Source organism: Acartia tonsa, chromosome 1 (assembly GCF_053477335.1).
Source record: "Acartia tonsa isolate MP-2025a chromosome 1, ASM5347733v1, whole genome shotgun sequence".
Taxonomy (NCBI): Eukaryota; Metazoa; Arthropoda; class Copepoda; order Calanoida; family Acartiidae; genus Acartia; species Acartia tonsa.
The window spans coordinates 52251764-52276656 of NC_137260.1; the positions used below are offsets into that span (position 1 = coordinate 52251764).

The 24893-nt window shown below is 32.4% G+C and overlaps 1 protein-coding gene across 1 annotated transcript in view; it reads right to left on the reverse strand.

The window, feature by feature from the left end:
* Positions 1-24893, reverse strand: part of CYLD (ubiquitin carboxyl-terminal hydrolase CYLD) — an 82880-nt gene that overhangs the window by 22603 nt on the left and 35384 nt on the right. The window contains exons 17-20 of the mRNA XM_080175669.1: positions 15894-16086; positions 14871-15503; positions 10915-11049; positions 5130-5247 (exon numbers count right to left, since the gene is read on the reverse strand). Of these exons, the coding sequence (XP_080031795.1) occupies positions 5130-5247; positions 10915-11049; positions 14871-15503; positions 15894-16086 (1079 nt within the window). The remainder of the gene's footprint in view (positions 1-5129; positions 5248-10914; positions 11050-14870; positions 15504-15893; positions 16087-24893) is intronic.

Here is a 24893-nt window from a genome sequence, read left to right on the forward strand (position 1 = left end):
GCTCTCTAACTCTTCAAACAAAATTTTTTTAATTTTTTTACCTGTCCAGAAACGACCTTCCAGCCTGCAGCACCTGAACCTGGAGACCTATTCAAAAAATGATTAAATGAAGGACAGGTTTCTGCTTACAAATAAGAAAATGATGGACAAGCACTTTCACAGTTTGGCGGATTTTAAATAATATTACATGTGTTTCTTATATTCAAACGTGCCTATTTAGCTGTATTTTTGTAAGGGGTGAAGTGGGAAGTGCCATTTTAAAATCAAACACAAATATTAAATACAAAGAAGCTCGATTTGGCTGGGTATTTTAATTGTTGTTGAATGTGAAAGATCAGCAGTGTGGCCGCCGCAGCCACCAAAAAATTAAATTATATACACCAATTTATTTAAAATATTAGATTAATTATGGTTTGGATAGAGCTTAAACAATGCCATGAAAGAGCTATATCTTCATATAAAAAATCATTATAATCACTTTGCAATTGTGTAAAAAGTACCTACAGTGTATTTTTTCCCTCTGTTTAAGAATTCAGTTCTGAAACCTTCAATCAACTTAATTCATTGGATTTTTAGAGCATGAATATTTTTGTTTGTTTTTAATGACAAAATAAATTAAGAATATTCGACTATTTGAGTCCGTTAAAATGAGCATTGTTTCAATTGAAACAAAATACATTTCAGGCCAAAATGACAACACACATTTTTACTTTGTCACTTTTAAATCATAATGTTGTCCTGAGAAGCATCTTTCGCTGACCTCATTAAGGTCAGATGCGTGTTTTCCCAAAATTTTTCTTGTATTCATTTGAATCCGGTGGATAGGAACCGGTTCTCATGAATACGAAAAAACTATGTCTAGCATCGTATTATATCCAGTTTTCTACGAATATAGAAATGTACAATCATAAGATTAAAACCAGTTTTTTTAGCCGGTGCCTCCGGCACCTCGGGGCTAAAAAAACTAGTTTTAATCTTATAATTGTACATTCTATATCCGCGGAAAGCCGTTTATAATACGATACGAGAAATAACTATTCTTGTACATAAAATTTGTTTTCTTTTTGTCTACCACTAGAGCGCATTCAAATGTAAAATAAACATATTTCTCAATTAAGTTTTGCATAGCAGATATTCATTGCATACTTGCAACAAGATTATTCATCGTGAAAGCAAATGCATTTTAATTAAAAAGTATTCGGCACTTATATATATAGAGAACAAAAAGGAAAAAATAGATCAAGCTGGAAACTGACTATTAAGAGTTTAAGCTACAAATATTGAAAAACAAGAATGACAACATCTATAAAAGCAAGGCTCTGAAACGTTAGGACAAACGGACATTAAAACTTGTATAGTGTCAGAACTAAATAATCAGAATATAAATGTGTAAGAGTCGAAGCAAATTTGTAAATATAAAAAAAACCTGCTAAATACAAGATACTGTTTATGGACATTCTTACATTTTTGGACTTGATTATAGAGTTGCTTCGCTTTTAATATTGTATTTTGTTGTCCTAGGAATCAATATATCAAAAATCAGATCAACCGGATAATTGTAACATATACAAATTTGTTTTAAAAAGATTAAAACAGCCAAGGGAGGGTTATAATCATGTTTTCTTATTTGTTGGCTAAAAAACTTTGGGTATTGTATTGAAATTTAATTGGTTAGTTCCAAAATTGTAGTATCTAAACTTTTCAACAAATGATTTAAATTTACATTGGGGATGTATAAACAGTATACATAAGCCATATTCTACTATTTTTTCTTATAAATAACATTAAAATCTAAAAGGTGGGAAAATGTTAAAATAATATGCCTTTTTAGTTTCTGCTAGCGTTAAAACTATCACATTTCAGTTTGAAAAGTTATAAATAGAATAGATGTCATTAAAAATAGGCCCAAATTGTATTTGCAACTTTTTTCACACTGCTTCCATACATAAATGCATGTAAAAACATTTTGTATAAGGGGGGGGGGGGGTTAATGCAACCATCTCGTAATCAGTGAGCAAATGGCACTTAGAATGCGAATTTCGATCTAAACTTTTGCATGGGTAATCCTTGGTAGGTCTATTTTCCCTAAATCGAACAAAAAGTTGGAAAAGTAACGGCTGGCGGCTCAGCCGTTTTTTGCCTATTTTCAGGGTAAATTCATCATCAATTACGTAGGAATCAACTATTTAAAACATATTTTTGGTTTAATACATGTTAAATAATAGCAATAACCATTTTTGAAACTTCTAGTACCAACAGCTACCGTCTAGAACCGTTTGATAGCGTTTTGGACGAGAATAAGGTGGAGATAGGTTTCGTGAATAATTTGTACTATAGATATCCAAAAAATGGCAAAACTGCTGAGCCGCCAGCCGTTAGCCGTTACTTTTCCAACTTTTTGTTCGATTTAGGGAAAATAGACCTACCAAGGATTACTCATGCAAAAGTTTAGATCGAAATTCGCATTCTAAGTGCCATTTGCTCACTGATTACGAGATGGTTGCATTAACCCCCCCCCCCCCTAGATATACCACACTTTTCTGGGATCTTGCTGAGTCAAGTATCAACTGTTGGGAATATCAAAGGATGACTCCATGCAAAATTTGAGCCGGATCCGGCCAAAACCGGCCGTGAATTTTATGAAAAACCGGTTTTTTCCGGTTTTTAGGGGGTATCTGTAAATCGATTCAGCTGGAGCAAAACCGGTTAGAGGTACAAAAAATTTTACTTCACATGAAATTTAGCCAATGCAATTGCCTACAAAAATGTACTTCATCATCAACTTGATTGGACAACTCTTTCCCCTCCTAAATGTCCATTAAAACCTCGGAAACGGCAAAAATCGCCAAAAATCACGCATTCGGCGGCAAATAACGGCTAAACGGTCAGCCGGAGGCAAATGAAACATAAATAAAGAAATGTCTGCCTCAAAAAGTTGTTTAACATCACAGAGATGCTTGAAGTCTCTAAAACGACTCCTTCCCCTCCTTTAAGGGGAAAAACTGAAAAAACGTGATTTTCAAAAGTTTGCCCACTTCGTGGGTGTGGGGGGCACTGAACCCGTCACCCCAGGGTCACCAAATATAAAGTCTAGGCAGCCCACAATGCTGAATTTTCACCAAGTGAAAGGTTTGTGTCATTATCTCTTATGAGAAAAAAGTTATTAATTAATTAAAATTTCAAATTGTGATTTTTTGATGGATTTCTTTGATGAAATGACAGGCTGGTCAATTTTTAGGCCATTTTTTGCTGTTTTTGGCCCGCCACGCCAAAACGGTTTGAGATAATCTCACGGGACCATTTGCCCGACCTAAGCCTGGTTATTAGTAAGGTCTAAGAAAAAAAAAATCCCGGATTGGATGAAGCACGACGTCGCTGCGCGCCGTCAAAAATCGCTGGTCGGCTCATTTTGCCCCCTCAAACCCTCACCTCGTGCCATTTTTCTGTGTAAAGATTATAATTATAATCTTTTGCGTAAGTCTGTTTTTTTTTCCTAGACCTCACAAATAACCAGACTTAGGTTGGGCAAAAGGTCCCGTGAGATTATCTCAAACCGTTTGGGCGTGACGGCCCAAAAACCGCAAAAAATGGCCTAAAAATTGACCGGTCTGTCATTTCATCAAAGAAATCCATCAAAAAATCACAATTTGAAATTTTAATTAATTAATAACTTTTTTCTCATAAGAGATAATGACACAAGACTTTCACTTGGTGAAAATTCAGCATTGTGGGCCGCCTAGACTTTATATTTGGTGACCCTGGGGTGACGGGTTCAGTGCCCCCCACACCCACGAAGTGGGCATACTTTTGAAAATCACGTTTTTTCAGTTTTTCCCCTTAAAGGAGGGGTAGGAGTCGTTTTAGAGACTTCAAGCATCTCTGTGATGTTGAACAACTTTTTGAGGCAGACATTTCTTTATTTATGTTTCATTCGCCTCCGGCTGACCGTTTAGCCGTTATTTGCCACCGATGGCGTGATTTTTGGCGATTTTTGTCGTTTCCGAGGTTTTAATGGACATTTAGGAGGGGAAAGAGTTGTCCAATCAAGTTGATGATGAAGTACATTTTTGTAGGCAATTGCATTGGCTAAATTTCATGTGAAGTAAAATTTTTTGTACCTCTAACCGGTTTTGCTCCAGCTGAATCGATTTACAGATACCCCCTAAAAACCGGAAAAAAACGGTTTTTCATAAAATTCACGGCCGGTTTTAGCCGGATCCGGCTCAAATTTTGCATGGAGTCATCCTTTGATATTCCCAACAGTTGATACTTGACTCAGCAAGATCCCAGAAAAGTGTGGTATATCTACCCCCCCCCCCCTTATACAAAATGTTTTTACATGCATTTATGTATGGAAGCAGTGTGAAAAAAGTTGCAAATACAATTTGGGCCTATTTTTAATGACATCTATTCTATTTATAACTTTTCAAACTGAAATGTGATAGTTTTAACGCTAGCAGAAACTAAAAAGGCATATTATTTTAACATTTTCCCACCTTTTAGATTTTAATGTTATTTATAAGAAAAAATAATTTGCCATTTGCCATTTGCTCACTGATTACGAGATGGTTGCATTAAACCCCCCCCCCCCCTTTACTTTTGCAAAAACCTTTTTTAACTAGGTACAAAAAAAACAGTTTAACCATTAAACATTCAAAAAAGAAATTTTATTACTCCTTGTGACTACTACTACTTTGCAAGGCGCGTGACAAATACAACAATATTGGGGGAAAGTTTAAGTCTACAAGTTAATAAATCTTTTACTTCACATTTCTCACGGTCTATTCATTTTTTCCTAATCTATGGTGTACAATTTTAGCATGTACTTTGTCCACCTTTGTTTAATATGGCAAGAGTTTAGAATTTTATAGCATTTTTATAGGTTTTTAAGGCAAGAGTTAAAAGTTTTCTTAGATTAGTAGGTTTGAATACATGAGTTATTTAAATTAGGAAACCTGCAAAGCTCCAGTATTTAGTTATAATAGGCACTTTGTAAAGGTTGAAAAACCATCCATAATTTGTATTAAATGAAAAAAATATGGTCCATTAAATCGAATTTGCTTCACATCAAAATGACAGACTAAGTAGTATTGAGTGTCTTCTACAATGAAAAAAGAATACTTTTATACCTTAAGTGTACCATTTCCTCCACCGGGTATTTCATCCTCTAGTTCTACACCCACCAGGTCACCTGTCTGACTGACACCCACTAGCTCCACACCATCTCCTACCATACTCCCTCTCCATCTAAATATTGGTTTAAGCATCAAAAAATATCCTTGATATATGGATTTCAACAATTATTTGTGTGATTTAGATTTCTTTTTAAAATTTAAATATCCTTTAACACTAAGTACCTAGGTAGTTTTTTTTTTCCCTGGAGCTAAATTTGTTAGTCTGAATGGGTTGCATTTTCAATGCATCTTTAATGTCTCGGGGTGGTTTTATTTTTCCGACTACCTCTACTATCTTAGAAGCTGGAGCGAAATAGTGTCTATGTATAACATCTGTAACATGTAAACCTAATAAGCAATCCTTTTTTTTTTAATAATAACCTTCAATTGTATTTCATAGTTTCTTTTACTTTTATGAGGCATATCTTTATCAATCTTAAAATATTATGAATTCGTAATATTCAAATCCTTAAAAATAATCGTATTAGTGTGTTAGTTTGTTGTAAACTTTTTTAATTTTGGAAATTCAAGATATTTGTCAGTTACGGATCAATAACCTGTAACAATTTACAAAATGTTAAAAAAAAGTTGTTTTATTTTTGAAAATTTATTTAAACTAAAAAGCAGGTTAATATCACAGAATAATGAAGTAACAATTATTTTATACAATACTTGATGGAACTTTAGAATAATCCTTGATTATTGGAGACAGTTTTGCTGTTTTCATAGATTCAGTTTTCTTATTTTTACTTCTTCTTGATTTAATAATACAACAAAATAGGATAAGAGTTGTAAAAGTAACAATAGTTGTAATTAAAGCAAGAATAAATAGAAGAATATCTGGAGTAGAGTAGGCTGAGATTTCTGTGGATTCTGGTTGATCAACAAGTTTTTCATGAATAATATCTGTTTCAACTGTTGTGGTAGATGTTGTTGTAGGTTTAAACTTTATAATATCCAACATCCTTGAATCTTGAATACCAGAGTCTGATACAGCAACCACAGCTAGATGTTTGAATCTGTTTTGTGTATATTGATCAAGTTTGTATTGTGTGTAAACTCCAGGTTCTCCAATTATACTCCACATTTGTGTTGAGTCCAGACCAAGAAGGATAGAAACACTTGCACCATCCATTCTCCAGAATACTTGATCTTCATCCTGCCAGAGTTGGACAATGTTTACCTGGATACCAGAATTACTGGAACACCCCTGGATACATCCATCTGTACCTGTACATAACCATGAATACTCACACATATGTGGCTTCAGGCACATTCCCATACAAGAGTCATGATCTAATCCAGAGGAATCAAATCTGGAACATTTGCTCAGGCATTGGGCAACTTCCAGTCTTCCAGATAATACAGATTTTACATCCAAGTTAGGTTCACTTCCTTCGCTGGTATTCATTAATGTAATAATAACAAGTAGTTTTGAAAACATTGTTGTTGTTTATTCAAATTATTCAGTTAAACTGATGACTTCTACTATTCTTCATTGTGTATTTATATTCGCAATGGGCGGTCAAAATATAGTTCCGGTCATACTTATTTAACTACGGTCATAAGGGGAAGGGATGATTACGGTTATTCAAGGTAAAAAGGGTTGGTTCCGGTCAACATGAAATCTGGTCAAGTTGACTATGAAGAGGCGTGGCGTTGAATTTTGAAGAAAAGGGGCGGAAATCAGTTAAATAAGGGGATATATTAAATATTAAAAAATCAATATTATGAAATAGAAAATGTAATTTAAAGACTTTTTTTATTTTGTATTATAACACAACGTTAAAAAAGATTATCTTTGCATTTTGTAGAACCTCCAGGGACACTTAAGATGGAAAGGGTGCATCCCTGGATCTATAAGAAGCTTCATTGTAAAGAAGAATCATATCGGTTCATCGATTAGCGATATACTTTTGTAGAACCTCTAGAGAGACTTAAGGTGGAAAGGGTGTATCCCTAGACCTATAAGAAGCTTTATTGTAAAGGAGAACTTTATCGGTTAGAGATATACTTTGCTACAAACAAAAAAGCTTAATGCTTTATATAATCGGATTGTAAAAGTAGTTTCAATATTGCTAGATCCAAATATAGAAACAAGATAAAACATATAATTCTATTATTCAATTCCAACAAGTCATAAATTGAAGACTGAATAAAGTCTTGGACCCGTGGTTAGTAATGGTCTACAATTCATACATGTTCTTACATGTGTGCTAATAACCAGAAACAGCAAACTTGTTGTTTTAAATTGGTTCAGCAATATTGTAAATAACCGAAATGATCTGAAAATACCCTTTAAAAGCTATAAGTTAAAAAAATACACTGTTTTTGCTAATTTGAATGTATACGGTTTAGGCCTATGACAAACACGAAGGAACACCATTTATAATGTATATTGCCTATTTAAACCCTTTTTTGATGTTTTAAATTAGTTCAGCAATATTGTAAATAACCAAAAAGATCTGAAAATCTCTTTTAACAGATATAAGTTGCAAAAATACGACATTGTTTTTGCTAATTTGAATGTATACGGTTTAGGCCTATGACAAACACGAAGGAACACCATTTATAATGTATATTGCCTATTTAAACCCTCCCAACACATTTTTGATGCGTAGTCTTTCTACATGTATAAATTCTATTTGTTGATTTCAAACATGAAACGGTCAAAAAGCGTGTTTGGAAACAAGAGAGAGAGAGAGAGCGAGAAAGGGTAAGGGGGGGGGGGGGAATGACTCCATCCCTTCCCCAACCCAATTTTTTTTTATATACTAGTTTTGACATTGGTAACCTAAAATTGTTGAAAAGATAGGAAAATGAGTGCAAAATATTTTTTTCTCCCAACTGTTCCCCTAATTATTATACCTAACTGACAGGTTGAAAGACTAATTTTTCTCTAATGTTCCATACCTGTAGCCATGGAAATGATAATATTCCACATACACATCAAGCCAACAAAAATAATAGTGTGAAACCCCACATCCTTGTTTTATATTTCCATCCAATAAAATCATAATTCTGCATGTCCTAAAACATTTCTTACAGTCAACCGTCGTTCTATTTATGTAAGTAACACATTTCACTGCAAATAAATGTTTCGTTGTAGGAAAAATTGGTTTGATTTATTACCGTGATAAGGCCGCAAGGACACATAACACACACACTGAAATGAGACAAAAAGGTGGTGATATGGGGGGGGGGGGAGATGGTAATAGGATTTTGTATATTTTGCAATATATAGCAGATGGATTTTTGTACATTTTATCAATATTTCATTATTTTAGGTACATTCAAAGCAAGAAGAAAAATTATTCGTAAGTGAGCAGCGCAGCAAAAATAGACTAAAATCATTTTCGGAATATTTTTGACAATAGCAATTTTTCAAGGAACGTTACTAAACCACTGGAACTGACAACTTTTGTTTGACAGTTCATTTAATTGTCCACCACCTCCGAATATATTATTTATGTTAGGTTCGGTTATATTCCGTTAGGCGATTGCCCCGAAGGGTTAGGTTTTGGCCCCACAGAAATAGGAGATAAGCTATTGTGAAAATACAAAGAAACGCTCCTTGAAAGGCGTTGCTACGAAAGGGATTATACCTAAAAATTTTGAATTATTTGCAAAGGTTTTGTTGTTGAGTGTCCTAAAATCCTGCATTACAAGAAATCAAATCCCCCCCCCCCCCCCACGGCTTTCAGATTTGGATCCCGAACAAATGAAGGTATGTGAAAATATAAGATTATATAAAAAGCAGTGCAGGGGGGCTGATAAATGAATGTAGAATGAAAATATAAATCTTGTCTAACTGGCGCTAAATACAAACTTTTTCTATTAACTTGCTCTATACCATACTTTACAAAATGTCAATAAAGAACGAAATATTTAAGACTGAGGGGTGAGAAGGGGGGCCGGGGGGGGGATATTCTTGATGGATTGAGAGTCAGATTGTTCCATCCCCGCTTCAACCCATTCCCCTTAAAAAAAGGATATCCTCTCACCCTAAAATATTTTTATGTATAAACTTATTTGGTTGTAAAAACATAATGTTTTCGGTCAAATTTAGGAAAGAAGAAACTTTTTATAACAATATTCAATATACATACCTAAACTTATGTTATAACTATCTGTTTATTTAATTGGCAATTTCATCTTTTTAAGTGACTTTAATCATAATGTTGATTATTTATAATTTATTTTAGCAAACATCTTTATTGTTTTAACATTGAAGTATTATTAAAAACAAACCTCAAAATAAAGCAAAATATTATTTTATTATTCTGAAAATAAACAAAGCAAAGTTATGTTTCAATTTACCGGGGTAAATAAAAGAGCAGTATAAATATAAAATATCAGAAAATAAAATGTTTATGAGGCAATACTGTGGTCAACATAGAATACAAAGAGCAGCTGCAAAAAATGCCACAAAGGCAACACCAAGTAAAAATATAACAAACGTATACCGTCTAACTTTTTTATAAAAAAAAATTGGGATACATGGAAAGCTCGGACAAATTATTAGGTGTTAAATTCAGCTTTTTGTAGGTTATTATTCATGGAGTATACAAAGAGATACATACTAGTCTAAGTAAATGGCAAAACTTGCAACCTGACTCATTATCTACAGTAATCTATGGAAAAACATAACAAATATGGTACACGAGGACAAAATTTGTTTCGCTAGTAAAGATCTAAGAGTTAATATTTTGGATTATACATAGTTTCGTTTTGTAGTAGCGTAGCTTCTCTAGATATTAAATTACTTTGTACGTCAATCACACGTAGGTACTGCATTTTGGTAAAATGATTTGTCAGATAGTTAGAGGAAAATTACACTTTTACTCAGTTTTATTTCTCATGTTATTTTATTAGTTGGCTTAGAAAATTAATTGAATTTTGATTGGTTGGTTTAATTCAAATATTTTTTATCTAAGGAAGAGGTAATCATTCTTATAATCATTGAAGATGTATTTTAACTTATCGTACTATGTCTTATCTATTAAGTACATCCATAAAAATAGGCAAAGAAGGCAAATGAAGTCAAATGATTTGCCCCTTGTAAGAAAATCCTGATATTATGCATATCTTAAAACAATAGTGTAATATACGCTACCGATGCGTATGATATCGTCCTTGTTATGCATCTAATTTGACAAACAATCATATGCATCAAAATTATTACATACTTTAGATTTATTAATACTATATTTTTTCTCAAAATATGAATACAGGCAGACATATTATTGAACACGGATGACAACTCGAAGAAATGTCGAAGCCTATTTTTTACCCCCTCAAGACTTTACCTCATGTGTAATTCTATGTTTCTGGATTTGAAATAAAATATTTCTAGTAAAATGGTTCCCCTAAGATGACGGAAGTAAAACTTAGTATTTTTATTGTTTGTGGGACGGTATTTATATTTTATGTTTACCTAATTTTCCAATCATTTCTGGATACAAAAGATTTAAAATGAAATAATTAATAAATTCTTAATTAATATACAGCTTTAAGTGGATATTAAACTAAAAAATTAATGCATGTTTTGTTAGTAACGAGGGGCCAAAGGCCCGGGAAAAAAACTTGTATTTATTTTATGATTCGTATTTTAATATTCGTGGAAAATTGTCGGCAATACTATGCTATACATGATTTTTCAGTATGGCTTAGAACCAGTCATAATCCAGCGGATATTAGGTAATCGGTTTCGAAGCCAAACTGGAAAAATAATTCTCACCTTACAACCCCAAAAACCGGTTGGCCGCACTGTTCTAGCTGTACCATGCTGCCCTCTACAACCTGCGCAAGCTCGTCCTTGTGCCAGTCTGGAACCAGCTGATCAAACTTTGCAACTAGAAACTGGTCTTCACTCCTGAAATGTATAACAATTAAAAAATTATCCCAAAAGAGTTTGAATAAATCAATCTTCCCAAACCGTTTCTATTAGGGCTCGGAGGCGGCAATTAATCACGTTGCTTTGAAGCAGCTCCGTCACATTTACTAGTTGCAGCTTTGAGAAAGTAGCAATCGAAGCCGCGAGGCAGAAGGCTTGGTCGCGTTTCTATCCTTAAAATCTATCTACTTTAATCTTTAATGTTTTGAAACAAACTCGAATTTCCTCATTTTCAATTTTATTATAATACAAATGATGTTAATTTTGTCTCCCAATTCAATCAAATCAAAATCTACACACATTCTCATAATAATATATTACTTACAATTTTATTCTTTATCATCTCTACCCTTTTTTATCTGCATTATATTTCACTTTTAGGATCTACTGCAGTTCACGGTAAAATATTGCTGGTAACGAATATTGCTAAAAATTTATGAATTTTAAAGGCTGCTAGCTGCCAAACGGCTGAACGTACAGATCATACCCGCACACCATTTTAAGCGGCATAAGAAGGCCTACAAATTATCTCGAATAGCCAAGATCCAATGATACCCAGGGAAAACTTCACTGAAGAAAAACCGCGTAAAATAGGTCTTTTTCGCGCATTTCTCTGCACTGCGAGATAATTATGCATTATTGATTTATGGCTATTCCAGATTATTTGTAGGCCTTCTTATGCCGCTTAAAACAGTGTGCCAGCATGATCTGTATGTTCAGCCGTTTGGCAGCTAGCTGCCTTTAAAATTCATAAATTTTTAGTAATATTCGTTACCAGCAATATTTTACCGTGAACTGCAGTAGATCCCACTTTTAATATTTGTTTCTTCTACTTATCTTATTTAGTTACAAGAGTTAATTTTTTCACTCTTCCTTTTCCATTGTGAGTGTTTATAATTGACACACGGAGAGAGTAAGTATAATCCAGTGATACAAAGCCATACGCAGGGACTAATATTCACAAAATTAAACCAGCTTTATATAAAGTTTGAAAACTTTTTCAAATGATGACCTAGTTGAAATCAAAAGCTTAAACATCCTTAAATGAAAATCAAGGCTTCTTAAGAATTCAATATGTGGTAAGGGACTTTCATATTCTTTGCTATATTTGTTTATAGACTAAAACAATTTATTTCAAGAATTATAACCAATCGTTTCATCAAAAGACATTGAAAAATAGCTACACCAAAGGAAAATTGAGAGTTGTTTGGAAACACAAATATTACAAGATTAAAATCTATTAAAATTGGTGAATATTGCATATCTCCTGTCCCCAAATGGTGTACATAACTCTCCCTCTCTCACTCCTCCCACTTTGGTGCAAATTTTCCATCAAGTTTGTCCAAGATAAATAGAAAGTTTGGAAATGACAATTAATTAAAGGCAAAGCTAGTCTTATCCCCTCCCAGCTGGTTCATACATAATATGTTAAGGGACAGGTATCAAGATCTTTATAATAAGCCATTACTAACCCACAAAGTTTTGAAAACATTTACATTAGCCTTTAAAGGGATAGTTGCACGAAATGCATTTGAACTTAATTTAGTGAACCGCATATTTTTTGCTAGTTAATGATTTAAACTACATTTAAATGGCATATATCTAAAAGAATTTCAATTTTCTACCACGTAGTTTTTAAAATATCATCTTTTTGTGATATATGCAATTTAAAAACTTTTAGGGGTTTCTAATATATCTTGATTATGTAATACAGACTAACAGTATCTAAACTTTTCCACCAATAACATTAATACACAGAAGGGACAATTTTGTTAGTTATATTTTTAGGGGTGGGAGGGGTGTGTTAGTTACATTCATTGTCTTATCCACCCCCCATTTTTATATTTTAAAAATGAGGGGGCTCCTTCGCATCTTTAACTTCTTTCATCTTTAATCTACTTTTTCTTTATCAGAAAGTGTGACCTTATCCGAAGGAGTAGATCACTCGCTGTTTAGTTTGTTCACATATTTCATATTCGGTGCATAGATTTAAATCATGGAAAATGGATATAAGATATGTCATTGGACTGTTTGCCAAAAATATTTTAGTGCTTGACTAAGAAAAACTGTGTTTCTTTTTAAGATCAAAAAGCAGTACATGATAATTATAACTAGAAGACCACCCAGAAATAATTTTTCTTTGTTACTGTATTAATTGAAAATAATATCTAATAGATACTTGCAATAATAGATTGATAAGATTTTTATGATTGCTCTTTTGACTTAAAGTAGGTGTTTGACGATTTGGCGGTTAATTTTAGCGTTTTAATCTATCCATTAACGTTGCCATTAGCCATACTAATTTATGGAAATAAATGAATTTTAAAATTGGACAAAATTTATCTACTACCTATAAAAAAAAGTTAAAAAATCAAGTAATTTCTACCATACTGTAACAAAACAGAAAATTCGCAAATTTTTTTTTAGAATATATATATTATATTTAACACTAAAAAAAGTTCAATAAAAGTTTGATAAAAAGTTTTCTTATAAATAATGTGTTACATGTGTGGGGGATAAAATTGATTCTATCGGGTTTTTATGTGTTTATGTTTGTTCTTGCGATGAGAGGGGATGTATTACCAGAAATGGAAAATGGAAAATCACAATGACATTAGAGAGAAAAAGATTAATATTTAATTGAAAGAAATACCCAAAAACTTTAATTTTTTTTCTGAAAACATGTTTTTAGCAACTACAGAGCCCAACTCCATGGGGCTCTTTCAACCCTTAATAACCTAAACTCATTTCTATGCACAAATAGGACTTCCAGACAAAAGATTGGTTGTCTGTTGGGCAACCCAATACCCATACGGCAAATTGACGCTTTAAAACGAAATTATAAGACACGGAAAATGTTTCAACGTTTTTGGTACCCAAAGCAACACCTCGCCTACGAGAGGTAATGATATAATGTTCTGTTTTACTGAATATTTATCCCTTTTCTAGTCCTCTCTCTCTGTCGTGTGTCAGATTAAGTGTATGTTTGTTAGATATATAAAAGTATATTGTTACAGATATTTTATTGATAGTGTGGCAAAACTTTCACCCACCAAATGGAAACTGAAAATTAGGGAAATTAGATAGAGAAACATTAATAGAAAAGTTAGTAACACACTCTTAACTTCTTTTTTTTTTGTACCTGGTGCGACCTTAATTAACTTAATTTAGAGTTGGCTTTGTGGGGAAAATTATATTTTCACCAACCCCCTTAGTTTTTCTTTTCTTCTTACAAACCACTTCCCTAGAAACTTTACTGCCTAACCCACTGCCTCCCCTTTCTAGTACCTGACAAAAAAGCAGGGATAAAGAGAAAAATAAATTGAGTCTTTTTCATCAAAATGAACATAAATATTTTAAGGAAAAACTAGGAGCTTATCTTATTATATTTAATAGCAAATAAAAATAGAAAATAGAATATGATTATGCAATCCATAGGGTTATTGTATGAACTAAAAAAGGAGTAATTTTACATCTTAATTTCTTTTGAAAAGAAATTATGTAGATAATAAATACTGATTTTAAAACGCGTTGAAGACAAGAGTTCATTCAAAGGTTTAACATATGAATCAGTGATAGTGTTGAAAATTTAAAATGTATCTATCTTTCCCTCCATCCCTGAAAGAGAGTGATAATTACCACTTGTATAATGAATGTATGGAGGTGTGTGTGTATGTGTGTGTGTTTGTCACTCTTAAGTTTTTATTCTTTACTGTAACAAGGATGCCAATATCATAAATACATTTGTTACTTTTCGTTTTTATTCTTCAAATTATACAAATATAAAAAAAATATATTACCTACTAACTTTTTTCTTTCTCTTCAATGAGTTAAAAGGACTTGTCTTGTCCCTGAGAATCTCTCCCCAAGTCCTAGTATCTCCATCTCCCGCCGCCCCACTCCTAACTCTGGAAGACGACCTATGCTCTCGATCGTCGTTTCTGACCCTCACTAACTCCTCCTCATCAAAGGACTTGCTGCGCTCGTCAGTATCAAAGTTTTCACGATCCTCTTCGGTGTCAAACACCGGTACAGGGGTCTTGCGTCCAAACGCGCTGCCGGTTCTGTGAAACGGGGCGGTGCGATGGCCGGTTTGCCGGCTTCGGGCCCGGCCTAGGCCGCCTGTTGGCGGTTTATTGTCCGAGCGGCTGATGGAATGAAATTCAGGCGAAATGACGCCGCTGCCACGATCTTCACTGCGTCTTATCGCGGGCGTTGGTTCCGAAAAGTTTATGTCGATTAAATCCGGATGATAAGGTTGATTGCTCGGTGTGTTCTGGACACTAGATCGACCGCCAAAACCTGGTTGATCTATTTGGAAGTCAGCGGAAGAGTGATAGCTTGATCTGGAAGGAGGTAAGGCTGGATGACCTCTTGATGATGTCTGCTGGATTGGTATTTGTTTACCCACGGAATGACCGCATGATGAAGACCTAAAATTACAAATATTTATAAAAAAATTTTAGATTTGTGTTTACCTTTAAATATTTTTTCATTTTTAAAATAACTTCTTAATGGTGTGGTCCCACGAGTTGGATTAGCTGTGCTACCCAGGGATCTAAAGGAATAGGACAATGGCCGATAAATTGATGTACATCCCTAATGATGATACACAAAATTTCCCCTTCTGTAGATCAAATTTAGTGGTAAAAAAGTTTGGGCACTCAACTTAATGAATCAAACAATCAAAATTCGATATAAAAGTCCCCAAAGTTATAAGCAAACGAAAAAAAGACGTTATTATAAAACTTTGGGGACAAGTGTAATTAACAGCCCAATGTCTCCTTCCGCTTTGTGCGCTTCCAAACCAATAATAAACCAACCTTTGTGATCTAATAGAGTGATCCCAATCTTCAAAGTCTTGGTCCTGATCTAGTACTGTGCCAGAATTTGGCTGCCAAAGTTTTGGATTGCTGCTGCCACCGACAAAATTCTGCTGTGGTGTTTGTATAGTGCTGGCTGACTGTCGGTTAACTGTACGACCAAAAGGTAAACTTATCTCGTCGCTGTCAGCTTCTGAAAAGTAAATAATTTCAGACTTTAAATCATTATACCTGGTAAGGATATTTACAGCTAACAATCTTTACCAACAAGAAGGGTTACATAAAGAAAAGCAAACAAATAATTTGTTTTAAATAAAAATAACTATAATAATAGGATGAAATTCAAATTATATATTACCTATATCCAATAGGTACTAAAGAATTAAATTAAAGTAAAAATCTTTCACTCTACCTTTCAGTATCTAATACGAAAACAAAAAAAATCTCATAAATATATGACAAAATTGTTATTTTATCATAATCATCGTTTATAAACCTTCCTTACAACTTACAGGTATTAATCGTAGAACAACTTTGGTATAAATAAACTAGATAAAATATAATCGTATATCAGATAAATTTGCACTGCAGAAGAAAAAAAATGAAGTGCAATAATCTGCCAAATAATCTCTTTCCTAAAAACTTAATCCAATGCAGACAGACAGACCTAGAGTGAGATGACAAACAGTTTAATCCTTACATCTGGATATCTGGGCTCAAGGATTGATTAACATGCTAGACAGATTACAACACTCACAATATTAGACAAATTATTACTAGAGGATATATTTATATGTTTTGTTGGATAAGTCATGGCTTAAGACAGACAATCTTATCTATTAGATGTTTACAATATATCTATTGAGTCTTGAGGTGAAAATTTTGGTGATCTGTCCATTAAAATGTAAATACATTTAGCAGTGGAGCTTTAACAGGCTTTTAGCAACTATCATAATTATACCACATTTTACTTAGGTTTTTAGTGATGGTACTTTTTAAGGTGATTCTTTCCCATCAAAATCTATGCGTGAAATTCTCTTATAAGTAGCTTGAGGTTTTGTAAATATATAAAAGGCAATATCCTCTCCCTCCCTGCTTATCCCTTGCTTGTATATTAAATATATTTAGTAACCTTTTATAGAATTTAGGCTAAATAGAACCTAAAATAAGCAAAATATAAAAAGAAGTGACATGCGAGTACTTGAATGAAGCGTACAATATGTTCAAATATTTTACACTTTCAGTAAAACTTTTGGAAATAGTCCCTTTCGTGGCCTCGCCCCTTAATGGGCGATTCGTCGTATTTTTAAATGACTTATGATAGGTTATTTTAGGTTAGATTAGGTTATATTGGGTTAGGTGATTGCTCCACAGGGTTAGGCAATTGGCCCCGCAGGGTTAAACCCCCCCCCCCCCGCAGGAGCTAGAAATATGAGAAAAGCTACTGTGAAAAACACGAAGAATCGCCCCTTACGTGTCGTTGCCACTTTTAGCTTAGGGTAAGCTCCAAGAGCATTCTGAATCCTTTCAGAGGATAAGTTATTTTTTTTGATGGAAATTGCCTAAGACATACCAAGACATAAAAAGTATTCATATTTATTTCAAAACTAAGTGACCATGAGGTCATTAGTAAATAACATAATTTAAAATAGGTAAAAACACGAAGTAAATGATCTATTATAATTTTTAAAGTTATAGAACAAAAATATACAATTTTGGGAGAAAATAGCAAAATTCGGTAAAAGTAAGGAAAAAATATCCTTACTCTTTGTATGCTTAATAATTATTCGTTTTACAGCAAAATTTGAAAGGTAATAAATCTAAAAAGAATCAATTAGGTTTTAAATGTTTTCCTAAAATGAATACTTTTTACTTGGATTAACTACCTAAGGAAGACAAACTACCTACCTAGCCAATCATCTATAGTTATCGATGAATAATAAGTAAGGAAGTAGACTTCTCTCTACTTAAGCACAGATGACAAATTATCTATCAGAAATTTTCCATTAAGTTATCAGAGTTACAGGGATAGGAAATGAATGCTAAAACAAGATTTAAAATTTAAAACAAGCTGGAAGAGAGGAGACAAACGACATTAATCTGTAAATTAACCAAAGTTTTATAAGGCGTGTTCTAATTCAAAAACTCTATCTATGAATAATTTTCTAGAATTTTAATTATTTGGTCCCAAACAAAAAGTGTTTTTCAACTAGGTAACCATTTTAATATAAAAGGGTAATTTTGTTCATAATCACAGGGGATAAACATCAAATTTTTGTCTTATCCCTTTAGATCCCTGATACCAAGTGATTAAGCTCAGGTGTGCTGCCTCTGCATGAAAAATTCTTTTTTCCTTTTCCCCCCTAATTTGCAGCAATATTTATGCATGACCTTTGGTTTTGATGAACATTCTTAAATACAAAACAATACAGGAAAAAAAAAGAAAGTGTTGTTGAATTTTAAAAATACAATCAGGATTTTAAGGTTGCTTTAATACATATCTTAATATATAAAGTAACAACGTTTTTTTGTCTGTAGCTCAAGATTTCGATAAACTACTGAACCGATAGAGTTCTCCATTTTATGGACGCTTCTTACATATCCCTGGATTGTTTTAGGTTATTTGTTATTTTAATAATATATAAGGTTGGTTTTATTTTCCAGCTTTCCTTACTCCTTCGAATACAGAGCTCCTAAATGCTAGGAGCGCAGCCTTTTGTCCACTTTATAAATAAAAACGCATCAGACAATTGCGAATTATTAAAAACTATTAAATGCTTTTATTTAGTCTTACTGCTTTTATCATAAAGAAGCTGCGTTTCCAAAAAAGTATATCTCGTTTAATAATATAAAAATTGATGATCTTTTGATGACAATTTCCATAAAAAAAGTTAATATGATTATATTAATATGTTAAAGAATGATGATGAATATAGTTTTTGTACGCACCATATGTTTCACACATCAATGGATGGATAAAGGAATAAAAAATCTCCATATCAATTGCCAGGATAAAACAGTCATAGACTTAGGCTCATGTAAAAGAAAATGCTTAAATTTAGCTAAGATATCACGACTAAAAAAATATAGGGAATTCCTAAATTAATCAATCTTCAAGAGATGTATCATTTTCTTTAAGGCTAGTCACTGACTATCATTGAATGGTATATGCTTACTTCTCCTTTTTATAGGATGCTTCACACAGGTCACGGGAAGGTTTTAGGCTATTTTATTTTTAAATGGTACTAGCTATTCCTATTATATTAAGTAGTAAGGTTTTTAGTTTGTCCGTTAAGATCTCGTTCACAACTGAACCTATTTGACTTCTCCTTTTTAACGGAAGCTTCACATAGGTCACGGGATGGTTTTATGCTATTTTATTTTTAATAGTCGTTCGTGGGGGTCGAGCCTCTTGCATTTTATGTGATTTTACTCATGAAAATACAGTAACAACCATAGCTGTTAACTCCGTTCTATACTTATCATTAATAATCCTGATCCATTATCCATGCATATAATAATTTCCAAACATAAGCAGAACGTCTGACTCGATGTGTCTGTTTATAATAATAAACAACTTTCAAAAGATCATCTCAGAATTATGCTTTTCATATCATGCATTCTAAATAACAGAATTGTAATAGGTGTCATGTACGACCTTCTAGTAAACGGGTTAATCTAATAGTCCTCATTTTTAAAAAGAAAAGCATAGTTTTGGACGTAGGCAGGTTTATAGCCATTTTTTGGTACTCAAACATAATCCCCCCCCCCAAAAAAAAAAATTATATTAAAAAAATAACACTTCTCCTCAGAAATAACGGACAAACGGACGGACATTTAAATTATAGAATAGTATTAAACAAATTGAGATTCTGTCGTTGCAAGTATGACTTCAAAACTGACAACTAAATCAATAAAAAGCTTTGTTTTTTTCTTTAAGGAGGGTGCATTAACGTTATAACACGCTTAAGCAAAACTTGATTTGATTCATTATAACAAATGTAGGTAATGAACAAGCATAATGTACTTTTCCATTATTATCCCACCATAAATATGATATTATCGAGAATAAATATTCATTTCCTTTTATTATAAAACATCATAAACTAAAAGGTCCATTAGCTTTATCATAAATATTACTATCAACATTGTGAAATCAGAAAATTAGGGGGATTAACACCAAGACCTTATACTAGATAAAATTAAACTTTTTAAATTTTTGTTGGAATTCAAGAGAAGGGATTAGCAGTCGCAGCATAAATTTTAGCTGCCTTTTTGTGACATGACGCAGACGAAAGCTGTCAGAACTATCATTTGGCGATATTAAGTTGAAGCCGCTAAAGTTGTGGCTAGATACAAAGATATACTACAGCCTTTTATCAACGGCATTATATTTTTTTAATTTATCTGCAAATATTTTTTTTCTGATGGTAAGTCAAGAAGACGCAGTCGCAACAAAGCTGCTTTTCCTAAATTCTTTAACCGCAATCACATCTATTCGCCCAACCCAAAAATTTGCAGCTCTCAATCTCAGAGGTTAAAACAAATTTACTGACAAAAACTCATAAAAAAGTACAAGGACAATATAATTTGGAAATGATCGATGTAACGATGTAAAACAATAATACCTACAATGACAATTGAATCTTATCTTTCTTATTTCCAAAACGATCAGTTTTAAAGAAAACACGATTAATGCGGTTCAAAACTTGCATAACAATAAATTCTGAAATATTTCCATTGTTAGTTATTGGGAAAAAAGAACACATTTGAGACCAAAGCTTGGGATGAAATAGTTCTAGGAAAAGAGAATAGAAAGAGAGGTAAAATTCCTGGACTAACTTGAAAGCATTTTTCTTTGACGCTTTTATGTTACACATAGATTGATGCTGATTGCTGTTTATTACACTAATCACCAAAGTCTTATAATAACGTTTTCTTATTCGTTAGCTTAACGACCTTGAATACTTTTAATGAATGTGATTATTCGGTATATTTAGTTGAGTGTCCAAATGTTTCAATCACCAATTTTCATCGACAGAAGGGGTAATTATGTGTATCATCATTGGGGATGTACATCAACCAATTTATCGGCCATTGTCTTATACCTGTAGATCCCTGATTATATGAATATTTAGTAGCATAACTACTATAAAACTAAGGAATAAACATCAGTTCTTCACTTGAGCGAATTTTATTACGTAATATGACTTTTACTGTTTGGACAAAATTTTAAAAATCAAATATAAACAAAAAGTTGTCATATTAAGCAATTTTTTCGAAATATTTTTATATTTTTGTTTGATCAAAAAGGTTGTAATCTAATTCTTACTATTATACTAATAGATAAAATTGTCTATATCCATTTGTATGAAGTTAGTTTCCTAAAAACAATATGAATAGTTAGTATTTTGTGTGAATGCCTAAATAAGTAAGTAGTTAAAGATCATTACTATGTATATTTGTATTTGCTATTAATGTTTTCAACTAATTTTGACCAAATTAGAAATGACGTTTACACTTAACAATGTATGAAAGTACAAATACTAAGAATAAATATTTGGTGCACCTTAACTTCCGTGTATTAACACATCTGCAAGTGTTTTAAAATTTTAACAGCAAAGTGGTGTGCTTAGTTAATTATGATAGTTGAGCAAAGGGGGGGATGTGAAAGTTTTTAAAAAGAAAGCTGTTGTGATAAATCGATAGAATGACATTTGTGCAGAAGTAAATGCATACCTAAAAATTTGCATCCTATTTGAAAAGACAAATTAGTATTTAACAAGGATGACAACATCCATAAGTAGCGAAGCACCAAAAAAGATATGGGGAAATATGTAAAACATATAAAAATAGCCAAAAACCTGATAAAAGGCAGTCTGGCCGTCATGGTTGTTTTATTAAAACGACAAAAAAATTTATTTTTAAATCCTTAACTTAAAAAATTTGGAAAATCGGACAATATACACTGGAGATATGGAAAAAAGTGTTAAATATATAAAAATAGCCTAAAACCTGCTAAAAAGGCAGTCTGGCCATCATGGTTATTTTGTTTAAAAGACGGGAAATTTAATTTTGTTATATATAACTGAAAAATTTTGAAAATCGGACTATAAACACTGAAGATATGGATAAAAATGTTAAATATATAAAAAACAGCCTAAAACCTGCTAAAAAGGCAGTCTGGCTGTCATGGTTGTTTTCTTTAAAAGACGGAAAATTTAATTTTGATATCTATAACTGAAAAAATTTTGGAAATTGGACCATAAACACTGAAGATATGGAGAAAAATGTGAAAAATATAAAAATAGTCTAAAACCTGCTGAAAAGGCAGTCTGGCCTTCATGGTTGTTCCTTTAAACGACGGGAAATTTAATTTTGATATCTGTAACTGAAAAAATTTTGAAAATCGGACGATAAACACTGAAGATATGGAGAAAAATGTGAAAAATATAAAAATAGCCTAAAACCTGCTAAAAATCGGTCTGAACGCCAATGATGTGTTATAGTCAATTATGCTCCTTAATGATGGGAATGTTGTCAAAAAATTTCAGCATTCTATCTTTTATAGGAGCTGAGTAAATCCCATTTCCCCCATAGCGTTACGGACTGACGGACTGACGGACTGACTGACGGACTGACGGACGGACGGACAAAGTGAATTATAGAGTAGCTTCGCTACTAACAAGACATTTTAGTAATATGAAAGTTTAGCCCATAGAGAATACACTTTTTAAGCATAATCTTTTCTTTTTCCTAGGTATTTACATAATTAGAATAATTATCAAGCTATTAAAAAAAGATTATTAAATTAAAATTACAATAAAAATGTATAATTAAACGTTTAAAGTGAGTGTTTCTACGTGCAAAATGCATAAAGTAGCAATGGCATGGCTTCATGTATAAAAATGCACTTTCTAATGATGTACTTGAAACATTTTGCAGAAAAAAAATAGTAAAATTTGCTTGTCTCTCATCTGTCTCTCACCCCTCTGGCAAGCTATTTGTCTTGATATAAAATTATGATATATTTTCCTTGTTAATCAGGTAGGTTGGGGGGTAGGCTAATGGATTTGTGTATTCATTCTTTTTCCTAATTTTATAGTAAAGTTTCAGGATCTTAAGGGATGGGTATCTCTAAATTATAGTAAATTTTCAGGATCTCAAGGGATGGGTAACTCTAAATTATAGTAAATTTTCAGGATCACAAGGGATAGGTATCTCTAAATTATAGTAAATTTTCAGGATATCAAGGGATGGGTATCTCTAAATTATAGTAAATTTTTTTGCAATTTCAGCTGATTTTTCGTCATTTTGGGAGGCAACGCTTTGTTGTGAAGACGACCTTTTTATATGACCCCAAAATATTAGGTATTTTATTCCTGGTTCTAACTAAGTACAAATGTTTAAATATTTCCCAAGATATGAGAAATATTACAATAATCTTAGTATACTATATGGGAAGTAATAGTAGCTAGAGGTTCGTTAGATATACAAAAAATCAAGAATAAAAAACAAAATTCATTTAATATTTTAGCATAAGAAAGCTTTATGTAGAGCAAAACACTGCGCAAAGTAGAAATGTTTTCATTAATTAATTGCTTCTCTCTCTCTCCTAAAAACTTAAATATTTAACTCACAAAGCTGAAACTAAATTTAAAGTAGAGAAAACACATTTGTGTAAGGAAAGGGCAAAGACTGGGACAAATATAAAAAAACATTATTAGAACAGAGCACAAATATTTTATATGATTCCGGTTAATATTATTTGATATTTAAGCTATCTATTGCTGGCTATTTTAAGATTTGGTGCAGGTACTTAAAGGAAGCCTTCAGGAAATACACCGCTCTAACTACTGAAAGACTGCCACAAGTAGACCCAATATCCAAAATTCGAAGCCTCTAGCTGCAATAACCAAAAAATTTGTAGGTATTTTAAATGACATTTATAAGTGTATAAAAAATTTGAAAGTTTTCCACACCTCATTATAGAAATTTAAAATAGCTGCCAATAAATGGTAAATTTATATTTTTACAAATTAATATGCACAATATGTAGGTACAAATTTAAGCCCAAAATAACCCAAAACGTTTTGTTATAGATTTTTTTTTAAATTCTGACTTTATTTTCTGATTTGGTTTTTATGATTGTATATCCGTAATCCTAGGAAAGGGAGTAAGGTTTTAGACTCATGAGTGACATCACTACTGGGTCTGCAGGGACACACTAATATTTTCTGTCATTAAAATAACAGAGAAAGAGGGGACAATGAGCTGTTCATTACACTAGTTCCCAAAGTTTTTTGATAATGTTTTCTTATTTGTTGGGGACAACAACTTTGGGGACTTTAATTGAATTTTTATTGGCTGCCTCAATAAGTTGTGTGTATTAACAAAAATTTCGCAATTAAAGTTGTATTTTTGGGGGACCTTCCTTAGTACCTTATTGACTTTGACTGCCACATAAAAATATCTGAAATTATAAATTATTTTTTTATTTCGAATCAATTCGTTCTGAGTAATACCTTTTGCGAATGAAGAAAAGATAAACAACCAAAAAAATCAATTAAAAATGCTGAATAATTATCCTCTTACATGTGTGTCTTGGATTAAATAACAAACTTTGAACCTAATTTTTATTAAGCAAAGGTTTTCATTAATGCGGATGTATTCGCAAATTTATCTATCATTGATAACCTTTTTTAAAAAATTACAATGACTATGCTTGAGACAACCTCAAAAGGAAGTGTTTACTGGTAACTTTCACAAACACAGTTAAATTACCTGGGTCTTTCAGAATGTAACTTATTTATTTGACCCACAACTTTTACTTCTGTTTTACATTTAAACAACAAAACACTGAAGAAAACCTAAATTATAGGTACTTTATTCTTTATTAGTAATTATCAAAGCTGCAAAAAATAAAAAGAAACAATCTTTTATGGAATCTGAAAATGATTACTGATCTTACTAAGATTTACACGCTCTGCTTTATATTAT